Genomic DNA, 10,694 nt, shown 5'->3' with positions numbered 1-10,694 from the left:
CAAACATGATATCAGAGATAAACATAAAACATTTTAAAAACCAATGAGAATTTAGCTGTGTCACAATAGTTGTTTCCCTATTGTGCCTTGATAGCTGATTGGTTCTGTGCAGATTTTGCTCATCTCAAACAAGGCTATTTTGTCAGAGTTTAAATTACTGTAATGTTCAACAAAGTGAAATTAAAGATATCAGTTTTGCTGAGAATATTGGTATTCAAACAAATCACTCAAATATTTTTCAAACATATTATTGGCTGTCTATATGAGGTCGAGGTGTAAGGTTGAATCAACTGGGGAAACTTTGTGACATGTTGAAACCATAATCACAACATTTTTTGATATTTTTAATGTTATTTTGTTAGCTGTGTGAAGCACTGATGGCTATGTTACGTGACCTCATTGACACAGGGTTCCTAATCTCTTTAAGTACCACAGATTTCAGAGGAAATAATGAACGTATCACTGACAGCAGCACTCTGACAGAGAATGGAGCGCGGCCAAACCAGGATGGATTTCCCAGACGGCCCCTTTGCTGTCCAAAGCAAACACAGGTCCCACTGTCCCTGAGGTGTCAGGCTCAACGTGTACAGTGAAGCTCCAGACACTAGGGCTCTTTCAGACTCTGTCAGACTGACACAGGAAGAGCGATGGCACAGGCATAGACACAGATCATGCCAGATTTAGATCCTATTATACACAAGTTTTAATTAAGAAGTTGTTGATCTTGAAGCTTCAGCTTGGCATAATTTTACAGTGGGTCTTTGTGAAGGTTAGAGACAGGGATTTATTTTCTCCATATAATTAAAAAAGATATGAGGATTGTTGCCGTTTCAGATACTGTTTCCTACATTGATTATATCCGGATGTTTTTTTTTTTTTTATTATTATTACTAACCCAGTAGACTCATTATCACAAAAGGACACTGAAAGTGGCCATATGCAGAGGTGGAAAAGGGGGGAAAGGATTTTTTCCTTTTTTTTTTTTTTATTATGATTCAACCATTCTGAAAATACTCTTTGATCACTCTTCCGCATATCTTGCCACAATGTCTCTGGTATTTTTCTTTCAAAGGGTTCTCTTTTGAAGAAAGCTTTTGAAGAGAGAACTGAGGCATAGTGGGCATCCTTGATAAGACTGAGACTGAATCCTACATCACAAGACTGTGTTCCCGCTGCACAGTCAAATCTTTCATCAGAGCATCTGAAGATTGAGCCATCAAAGCTAACAAACTCATCTTGTTTCTGTCTCACACTGAGTCACACAGAAGTGATGGCCCTTATTTATGTTCAAATTAATTATTAAACACAAATATTGATCTTTTGCATGGTTAATATTTGATCATATATGCTTTGAATAATGAAAGACACCTTTAATAATAACAAAAACTACTACTAACTAAAATAATGATGATGTCAGAAGCACAAGTTTGAATCCTACTTATTGCATTTCCTGATTCCGTTCTTTTTCCACTCATCACATTGCTTTCAGAAAAAGGGCCAAAAAACCTAATAATCAGGACATTAAAAACCTAACTACAAATACATTGTTTTCGTATTTGACATTTCTGTTTTATCCGATTTTATGTTTGAATGCTAAAATACATAATAATAATAATTTGATAAATAGTTAAATAATACAAAAATGCCTGTGAATTCAGAGCTTTTGAGTGTTTGAGTGTTTTTTTAAAGGTGCAGTGTGTAAATTCTAGTGGCATCTAGCGGTGAGGTTGCGAATTACAATATAGAGAAGCTACGGTGGCCAGCACAGGACAAATATGTCGTCATCTGAGGCTGAATCCCAAATGGCACCCTAAACCCTCACGGTCTTCCTCTGAGTCCGCACTTTCGTGACGTAATGCCGCTTTGACTGCCGGGTAAAGTCCTCTGCGTAGCTCACAGACTTGTGGGCTCAGCTGAAGTGCGCATCGAGGGCGCATAGCGGCCGCAAAGGGGGCGCTCGCGAGCACACTTCTGAAACCTAAAATGATGAATGGGACACCCTACGGTCTCGTGGACTTAACGGACACGCGCACGTGGCAGCCATTGTAAGTCCACAAGACCGAAAGTGCAAGTGTGCCATTTGGGATTCAGCCTGAGACAGCAGAGAGTAGCTAGTCAAGCAAACACGCTCTGTAGAGCAGTTTGTCCGTTTAGGGCTACTGTAGAAACATGCCGGCGCAAAATGGTGACTTAACATATAAGGGGACCCGCGGTATATGTACTATACATAGAAATGGCTCATTCTAAGGTTATAAAAACATAACGATTCATTATTTAAGGTCTTTATACACCACTGAAAACAGTTATGTATATTATATTGCATTTCTGTCAGTAGATCCTCCTAAAATTTACACATTGCACCTTTAAATAAGTCTGAACAATAATCTCAACAGAACCTTTTCTGTTGCCGTACATATTTTCCTGGTTGAGTAAAGATTAATTACTTACAATGGTGTCCATTTAATATTAAAAACTATAGTGTCACACTGTTACCAACTAAATAATAACAATTATAAAGCCAAATTATAAATCTAATCCCATATAATGTATGGATCTTAGAATATAGTTTTGCTATTGTTTAATATTAAGATTTTTTGTTCCAAGTGTGTGTACTCACACACACACACACACACACACACACACACACACACACACACACACACACAGTGTGTTTGGTACAGTGTCTAGTCGTTTCCTTCAAAGCATCAAAGGCTCTGTTTGAGGACCCTGAAGGCTTCCTGTATGCTCTGATAATCAAGTTAGAGCGCTAAGCTAACCTATCTGCTTCCTGACTTTAATTAGAACGGCTGAAAGAAGCCCTGCCTGCAAGATTTACACACACAGGTCTATCAAAGGCCACTTTGTACTGAGCACACTAAACAACAAAGAAGGGCATCGCCTCAAAGCCAAGAAGCAGACCTCTGCTGCCCTAAGACTAATCCTGCTGTATGGAGTCCTCTTACAATATGGTATTGTTTTGGATTAGAAGGCAAAACCAGATTTGGGGTTTTAGAGTAGACCAGAGTCTGATTAAACTGATTTTAGCTTTGGAAGAGTTAGTGTGTAATTATGAGCTTTTTTATTATCCTGTGCCATTGTCTGTCTAATAGACTGCTGATGAAAAACAAAGACAATTTCTGTATAGGAAAGTATTTGGCAAGCAACACCAACAAAGTCATGCTGCAATGAGGATCTTGACCATTTATGTCACATTTTAGTATTATGAAATTATGACATCAATCACAAGAGTTAGATTCCCTTCAACATAAAACATCAGTTGAACAGGTAACTGGGTTGTCATTATCATCACCATTTTGTTACTTTTTGATGTTTATCACTGCTTAATGTCAAAAATATAAACAAAAAGATGTTTTTACAAAAATCATTCAGGGCATACACTAACTTTAAAATACAAATAAGGTGATAAGTATGCTTCATGTTATGGTCGATAACCAATAAATGGATTATTACTGCTTTGCTACAAAAAAAAAAAGGAAACGTAAACACTACAACTACATAACTTTCATGCTACAAGTAAATTAAGGGATCTGAACATTATAAATAGATTATAACTATTAAAAGTCGCCATGAAACGGAAGTTTCAATAGTCTTCCCTATTGTGACGTATATCCGAGTAAAAGGCTTGAACAAGAAAAGATGCAGGGAAGGACTTGATTTTGTCCATGGGGAATTGACTGGATTGTTGTTGTTATCGCTGTGATCTCATGTGTGACAGATCGTCCTGCCTCTGTGCCAATAAACACATCATCAGCAAAGAGAAGTCCCTCAAGTAGTCGGGAAGTTATTTTGTTCAAAGATTACAAGGACAAATGACGTTCAAGGTTAATCATTTATAATAATAAATGCTGCAACACTCTATAAAAAAAATAAGAATGGTCAATTTGGATTTCATTGGGACATTAGAAAAACTAGATGATCTAAATTTTCAAACAGGTAGTATTAGCCGATAAATGTCCAATATTGGATAATGATGCGGTGCCAATATACAGTGATTTCCAACAAAATAAAGCTTTCAAAGCCCTTCTTTTAGACAAAAACAGCTCACAGATATTTTTGTTCATTTGCAAAACAGATCATTCACTTTATTCATTTGAAATGTATAATTTATTTAAAGTCACAATCAAGCCAGTCAGGTTTACAGATGTGGGTAGTGACTGGAAACTGCCAGTACTGATAATTTCCAGCAAACGTAATCGTTCGTTGCAGGCTGATTAATAGATCAGCTATGCACATATCATAAACATTATGAGGATGGGCTTTGGAAAAAAAAAATTCCGACAGAGGAAAAGGGTTAATCCGACCCTTAAAGAGCAGTAAAACAGTCTCCAGAACGTACACCAGAAACATAAAGAATATGTTCTACTTGTCCTTGAGGACGGTGTCCTTCAATCAGTGCGCGCCCTTCTGGACCATCTGCGTAAAGCGGTTGGTGATTGAGAGCGTCGTGTCGATGAAACGCTCCACACAGCTAACGAGACAAGTCTCAGTTCGTGAATCCAACTTAGAGCTCGGTTTGTCCATGCACTTATCCCAGCAAACATCCGTAAAGTTGTGAACCTATGAATAGAGCGTTAAACACTGTTAAAACCTGCCACTAACACTGGAGTTGAATGAGAGTAAAGCGGTACAGAAGAGTTACCAACCTGCGCTTGAAACTGAGCCTTCTGCTGCTCCACTGCAATCAGACGCTGGAGCTCCGCAGATTCGGCGTTTTCAGATGAACTAACTGACGGCATATCAAAACTAGAATTAAAATCAGCCATTGCAAGACTCTACTTAGAGATTATATTCACAGGAAAATGTGAAGGATAAAGCAAGCAACTGCGATCGCTGACAGGCATGGACGTAAAGGGAACTACTTCCGCCGCAGAGATATGACGTCATGACAAGGTTAAAATTCAAAGAATTCTGGCTTTAACAAAAATCTCTTATTCCCAAAAATATGTTGGACATCCTTTTAAAATTAAAAGATTAAATTATAAACTTGCAGAGTTTATTAGAAGTATTTCACACAGTTTGTCAGTTTGTCATCACTTGAAGAAACAATCCATACATTTTTTGGAATTGTGTTTATTGCAGTGTTGTGGATTGAATTTTCTGTTTTTGTAAAAAGGAACTTATTCCGAAACTTCTCTATTAGGCAAAAAAAAAAAATTTATGGTGACTCTTTGAAAAGAGACACTTTTCATATTTTTACAGTCATAAATATAAAAGAAAATGCCTTTTTTACTTTAAGATGTTGAAAATTTGCCATCTGTTTTTAATTATTTCTTTATTCAATTTTATATTATGTAATTTATTTATTTGTGTGTGTGTGTGTGTGTGTGTGTGTGTGTTGTTTGCCTACTGTACCCCAGAGCGATAGACGGCGTAATCGAGTAGTTATAGTGAAAAAAACGACTCATGAAATTACAGAAACAGCTTGTAGTTAAACAATCATGGCGAGCTTGATTCGTTTGAGCACTGTCTGCCAAAGAGGAATAAGACGTAAGTCCACATTTGAACATTTTATCCGGGTGAATTATTATGAGTTATAATATTACACAAGAGGCTGTTGTCATGTTAACACATATTCATATATTAGCATCACATAGCTATTAGTGACAGAACATTTTTTGGCTTTTAAGTTGCTGATATTTGTACAATGTATACTGTAATATTTTTTTATGTAACGTTATAATATATTATATGCAGCTGTGCTTCTCTGCAACACACACCTGTCTCGTCAGAAGAATCGAGATGTAGAGCCTTTTCGTTCGGCTGCAGGGAAGATCCACGCAGCTTCATCACACTCAAGTGAGCGATGATGACTGATAAAATAAGTTCAAGAATGTAACCAGAGTTTTCTAGCCATTTTCTGATCCATTTATAAGGTAAGACTTTAGAATAATGTTCTGAATAACTACACAGAAACAAATGAGTAACACAATATTAACATTCTAGTAACTGCAATTAACTATCAAGAAACTCTGAATAACTAATTAGTAAGTAAAAGTGCTCAGTTGAATGAGGTAGTTCACTATTAGCTAATCAATAACTACTAGTTTTTCATACCTCCCAGAGGACTAGTAAGAACTACTATACAGATTCATAATTAATGTGAATAATGCATAATGTATAATTAATTCTAAAGTGAAGAACATGGTAACCCACTAGTAATGTGACTCATGTAAATCCTTCAGTAGGAGTTACTTATTATTTGGAACAGTATTTTAAGTGAAAAGCATGATAACTCTCTAGTAATTACTTAAGTCATTGTGAACTTTTGAGGTTTTTGTATAGGTTTTGGATAGTAATTGCTTCTGATACATTTAGTAATACTTGAGTCATTACTAGAGTGTTACCATGATCTTGATTTTAGTTCCAAATGGCCAGTAATTCCTTTAGAATGAAGTAGTAGTAACACTACTATGCCAAACCGTACAAAAACCTCAAAAGCTTACAGTGACTTCAGTCATTACTAGGGTGTTATCATGCTTTTCACTTTAATACTGATCCAAATAATAAGTAATTCCTTCTGAATGATTTCGTAATACTTGAGTCATTACTAGTTGGTTACCATGATCTTCACTTTAGAATTAATTATACATTGTGCATTACTCTCAATAATTATGAACCTATATATAATAGTTCTTACTAGTCCTCTGGGAGGTATGAAAAAAAATAGTAGTTACTGATTATCTAATACTAGTGAACTACCTCATTCAACTGATTGCTATTACTTACTAATTTATTAATCAGAGTTACTAGTTAATAGTAGTTACTAGAATGGTAATATTGCATTACTTGTTTGTTCCTGTGTAGTTATTCATTACTAAGCAGTATTCTAAAGTGTTAACATTGTTGCAACAATAGTGCTACATTAACAATGAACTGTTGTCTGAACTGCACATTCAATAAAAATGATTTTACAGGATTTTAATACATTTACATTTTTTAACTAAAGGATATTTTAGTATTTTTGTAAAATTAAGATTGAAATGAGGACATTGACATTTAAACCTCAGTTAAATCATCAAAAATGCAGTGTGTGTTTGTAGGCAACATTAGTAGTCAGTATTAGTAGTATAAAAACTGAATTTCCTTTTGTGCTAAAGTGAAGACGCTGTTTCTTGGGCTGTGTCCGAAATCACCCCCGGCCCTATACCCTTAAATAGGGCACTATTTGATGGGACAGCCATTTGTAGTGGTGTTCAAAACCATAGTGGACGATATTGAGTGCACTAATTCAATCCCATAATGCACTGCAATAACGAGTGGACGTTTGAAATCATAAAAATGCTACCTTCGGAGGATGCATTCCAAGGTACTGTAGGAAGGCATCAAGGCACGTCCAAATCCAATGTTTACTTCACTTCTTGTCTCCTGAGATACTTTCATCTGTTCGATTTTTGAAGGCAGCATAGATGAATCCTTCGCTGCCTTTGATATCCCACAATCCTGTGCGTTCCAATCCGTAACAGTTAAGCTAAAAAAGACAGATGGTGTCTGAAAGTTGCAGTTGGTGGTCAGTTTGTGTGTAAATGTACATTTCTGACCAACGTTTTCCACTTTTGATGTCATTTCTTGCGAGAAATTACTATTGTAGTAATTAAATATTTGCTTAGTCAAAGCTCTCTCTATTTTGCCGTAGATCATTAAACTGTTAAGCTGCCTGAGAAGTCTGTCCGAAATCAGTTTCGTGAGGTACCTTTGTGCGCAAATGCTGCCTGCAAAGTCATTGCCAGATAGTGCAGCAAAGCAACAAGTCAGCTGTCAAGTTTTCGGACGCATTCCTACAAATGATCTACGGTGCAACGGCTAGAGAATACCCATAATGCACTGGGAGGGTAGAGCTGAGGTAAATTCCTTTTTATTTGAAGGTTTTCCTTTTTATATAAAGTTTATAGGCCTACATGCTAGTTTCCATGACAGAGTTCATGATAAATCTTTTCATTGCTACTAGAGCTGCCAGTTTGCTAAGTTTCAAATGATTATTAAAAGTAGGGTAGGCAATTTTTATCATAAACACTTTTTGTTATTCTGGTTGAAACTCTCTTTGTATTCTGATAGCAATCAATAATAGAAGTGGTCTAAATATTAAAAAAAATGTACATGTCTTCTGTGGAAGTCTCAGGCTAAAAAAATGTTTGTCCAACAATGTCCTACCTGCCTGTCAACATGTACTTCTGCGCACCCTGCTCGTGGTGACATCACATGTCATCAATGCGTTCCATGATGAGGCTATGCAGAGTTGTAGACGCACAGTCACTGAATGCTGCAAACAAACAGCAGCCGCATTTTACAGTTCCTCCTGATGCTGCGTTCATGCCATTCATGCCATTTTCACGTCCTCAGACTTGGATTTATGCATTTCTCTGGCAACACTATCAACGCAGAAATGAATCTGCATCAGTCAGTTGGTACAAGTCAGAGCTCTGTAAGTTGTTTACGTTCAATATTATTGTAATGTTATGTGCTTTGAAACGAGGTAATTTAACGCCGTCTCTCGTGATACTTTGCGGACTCTGCTCTGGCTGTGCACGTTCATGTGTTTTGGAGAAGTGGTGGCTATGGAGAGAGTGCTCTGAAGGGAGGGTGGAATCTAATGCTTTCAAAGCTATTGCTAGCATCTCTGAATTTGCCTACCCTACCTTTAAACAGCAAGCACAAACTATGCAAAAGCGGCAGCCGAATTCACTCACTTGTTTTCAATCACTCCTTCAAGTGGACTATATTAGTGGAGTAATGTAGGGAATAGTAAATGAGGGTATAGGGGGCGATTTCAAACACAGCTTTGAACTCTCTTACTTTGCATACACAATTGGACATTAACAAATTAAATGAAATTTTCAAATTGTTTTTCAGCTGTCTTAAGTTCAAGGGCAGCCTCCAAGCACTGGACAGGTGAACGGGTATTGAGTATAGCTCTGCTAGGCATGGTTCCTGCTGCATACCTGTGTCCTGGTCCAGTAGTGGATTACTCTATTGCTGCAGCTCTCACACTGCACGGACACTGGTAAGTGCGCGTCTCACTCGTGTATCTGAAGAGCCCTGCTCTATTATGCTTGTTGTATTAGGTGTTTTATTGAAAGTGGATTATAATGAGGCACCTCATTTATCAGTGAGGTTATGTATTTAAACTACACTCTTTATGTGTTTTTCTCCTTCTGCAGGGGGATTGGTCAAGTCCTAACCGACTATGTCCATGGTGATGCTAAGATGAAGCTGGCTAAAGCTGGCGTTTTTATGCTCTCCACAGCAACATTGTTTGGTCTCTGCTATTTCAATTACCATGATGTTGGCCTCTGCAAGGCAGTTGCCCTGCTCTGGCAAATTTAATTATTTGCCCAGAACTGACTGACTTTGAAGGATTTATCACTGTTTTAGGTACTTGTCCCAGTGTTTTGAACAGGTAACATGCCTTCAAATAAAAAATAAAATAAAATAAAATCACTTTTACTGTCATCACCAATAGCACATGTGCCATGGTGAGTTGATTATTGTGTTAAAATGCAGTTAGAGTCCAGTTTGAAACTTAACATGCAGTATGTTACATGTTTGAATAATATTTGTCATTATATTTTACAAAGACATTTTAGTTGTTAGTCTTCTAAATGAAGAAAAATGTGAAATGAAAAAAGATATTGCTTTGGTGATGGCCTCTAATTACTGAGCATTTCAGATGACCACCATGGTTGTTGATAATTAGTTTTTCTTATTGGTATATGAGAACATAAGCAATGTGTATGTTTAGGACTCTATGCTTTCTAAGTGTTTATTATTTCAGCAGTTATTGTTGGTCTCCAGCAGAGGTCAGTGTTTTTCAGTTTTATTGGGAATGTATGATCATAGTCACATTGTATGTGCAGGTCACATCTGTTTATATGCATTAAAACCAAGAAATTTACTTGTGTATACATTTGTGTATTGGTTACCTGAAGCATGACAATAAAGTCTCCTTAAACTATTAAGATGCTATAAGAGCAAATACACAATAAGTTTATTGTACAGTGAATAAACTGCTAAGATTCATTACTGCTTTGATTTTTGTTGATTCATGGTGACTTACCCCAAATGGAGGGGAAAAAAAAACATGTTATTATTATGCTAAATTATTGGACTGTCTTATACTTTTCCTTAGCAGTGGGAATCAGCAGTACAAATATATGATAGTAAAAATTAAAATTATTGGAGTTTGATATTTGACCTTTTTTTTTTTTTTTTTTTACTTGGCACCAGTAACTAAGATGGAGCCACTCACAGATTCCATGTTTCACAACAAATATGTTTTGTAAGATTGATTTGTATATGGCTGGGCACCTCTCTGAAAAGCCAGTAAGACCTTGATCTTTTCACTGTATACAAGTAAAAGGTAAATAATGATTCCAGACTGTTGTGGACATGGGGAAGACATTTTTATTTATTTTGGCTATTGCATTTGTAATCAAAGTTCTTTAGTTAGTTTGGTTGCATTTAACTAGGAAGCTCCATACTTATAACCCCATGAACACTGGTAGTGTAGTAAGCCATGATCAAAACATGTCATAACATTTATCTTATTCATTAGGGAAAAAACAAAACAATATAACATTTATGTTTGTATAGTTCTTCTAGAGCCATAAGACATGTAACAAGTGAACTGATGACAGTGTCAGTTGACAACAGTCGCAGACCTACAGTGACCACAAAAA

The 10,694-nt window shown here is 36.5% G+C and overlaps 2 protein-coding genes and 1 long non-coding RNA gene across 4 annotated transcripts in view; 1 reads left to right on the top strand and 2 right to left on the bottom strand.

The window, feature by feature from the left end:
* Window positions 1-4,102: 4,102 nt before the first annotated feature.
* timm8b (translocase of inner mitochondrial membrane 8 homolog B (yeast)) lies at window positions 4,103-4,784 on the bottom strand. The gene is made up of 2 exons (XM_051893597.1): window positions 4,665-4,784; window positions 4,103-4,578 (listed from the first exon to the last, which is right to left on the bottom strand). The coding sequence occupies exons 1-2, from the start codon at window positions 4,782-4,784 to the stop codon at window positions 4,411-4,413; spliced, it is 288 nt and encodes a 95-aa protein (XP_051749557.1). The 3' UTR covers window positions 4,103-4,410.
* On the top strand, window positions 4,775-10,035 carry sdhda (succinate dehydrogenase complex, subunit D, integral membrane protein a). 2 transcript variants are annotated; one of them, XM_051893596.1, is made up of 5 exons: window positions 4,775-4,911; window positions 5,379-5,508; window positions 5,716-5,817; window positions 8,869-9,019; window positions 9,177-10,035. In XM_051893596.1, exons 2-5 carry the CDS (start codon window positions 5,460-5,462, stop codon window positions 9,340-9,342), a joined length of 468 nt encoding a protein of 155 aa, XP_051749556.1. In that variant the 5' UTR covers window positions 4,775-4,911; window positions 5,379-5,459; the 3' UTR covers window positions 9,343-10,035. The 2 variants fall into 2 exon arrangements, with proteins under 2 accessions (XP_051749556.1, XP_051749555.1); XM_051893595.1 differs by lacking the exon at window positions 4,775-4,911 and having other exon boundaries at window positions 5,361-5,508.
* The window catches only part of LOC127512570 (uncharacterized), a 64,991-nt gene continuing 61,087 nt past the window's right edge, over window positions 6,791-10,694 (bottom strand). Inside the window, exon 7 of the long non-coding RNA XR_007930216.1 lies at window positions 6,791-7,489. This is a non-coding gene — a long non-coding RNA (uncharacterized LOC127512570). The remainder of the gene's footprint in view (window positions 7,490-10,694) is intronic.

Source organism: Ctenopharyngodon idella, chromosome 5 (genome assembly GCF_019924925.1).
Source record: "Ctenopharyngodon idella isolate HZGC_01 chromosome 5, HZGC01, whole genome shotgun sequence".
Taxonomy (NCBI): domain Eukaryota; kingdom Metazoa; phylum Chordata; class Actinopteri; order Cypriniformes; family Xenocyprididae; genus Ctenopharyngodon; species Ctenopharyngodon idella.
This window is presented reverse-complemented; position numbering and strand designations above follow the sequence as displayed.

Excerpts from the sequence above, each read along its gene's own strand:
- timm8b (XM_051893597.1), bottom strand. The coding sequence starts at position 4,784 with ATGGCTGATTTTAATTCTAGTTTTGATATGCCGTCAGTTAGTTCATCT. Across the intron at positions 4,579-4,664 it reads AGGCTCAGTTTCAAGCGCAG|GTTCACAACTTTACGGATGT; the intron begins GTTGGTAACTCT and ends CTCTATTCATAG.
- sdhda (XM_051893596.1), top strand. The coding sequence starts at position 5,460 with ATGGCGAGCTTGATTCGTTTGAGCACTGTCTGCCAAAGAGGAATAAGA. Across the intron at positions 5,509-5,715 it reads CTGCCAAAGAGGAATAAGAC|CTGTGCTTCTCTGCAACACA; the intron begins GTAAGTCCACAT and ends TATTATATGCAG. Across the intron at positions 9,020-9,176 it reads CTCACACTGCACGGACACTG|GGGGATTGGTCAAGTCCTAA; the intron begins GTAAGTGCGCGT and ends CTCCTTCTGCAG.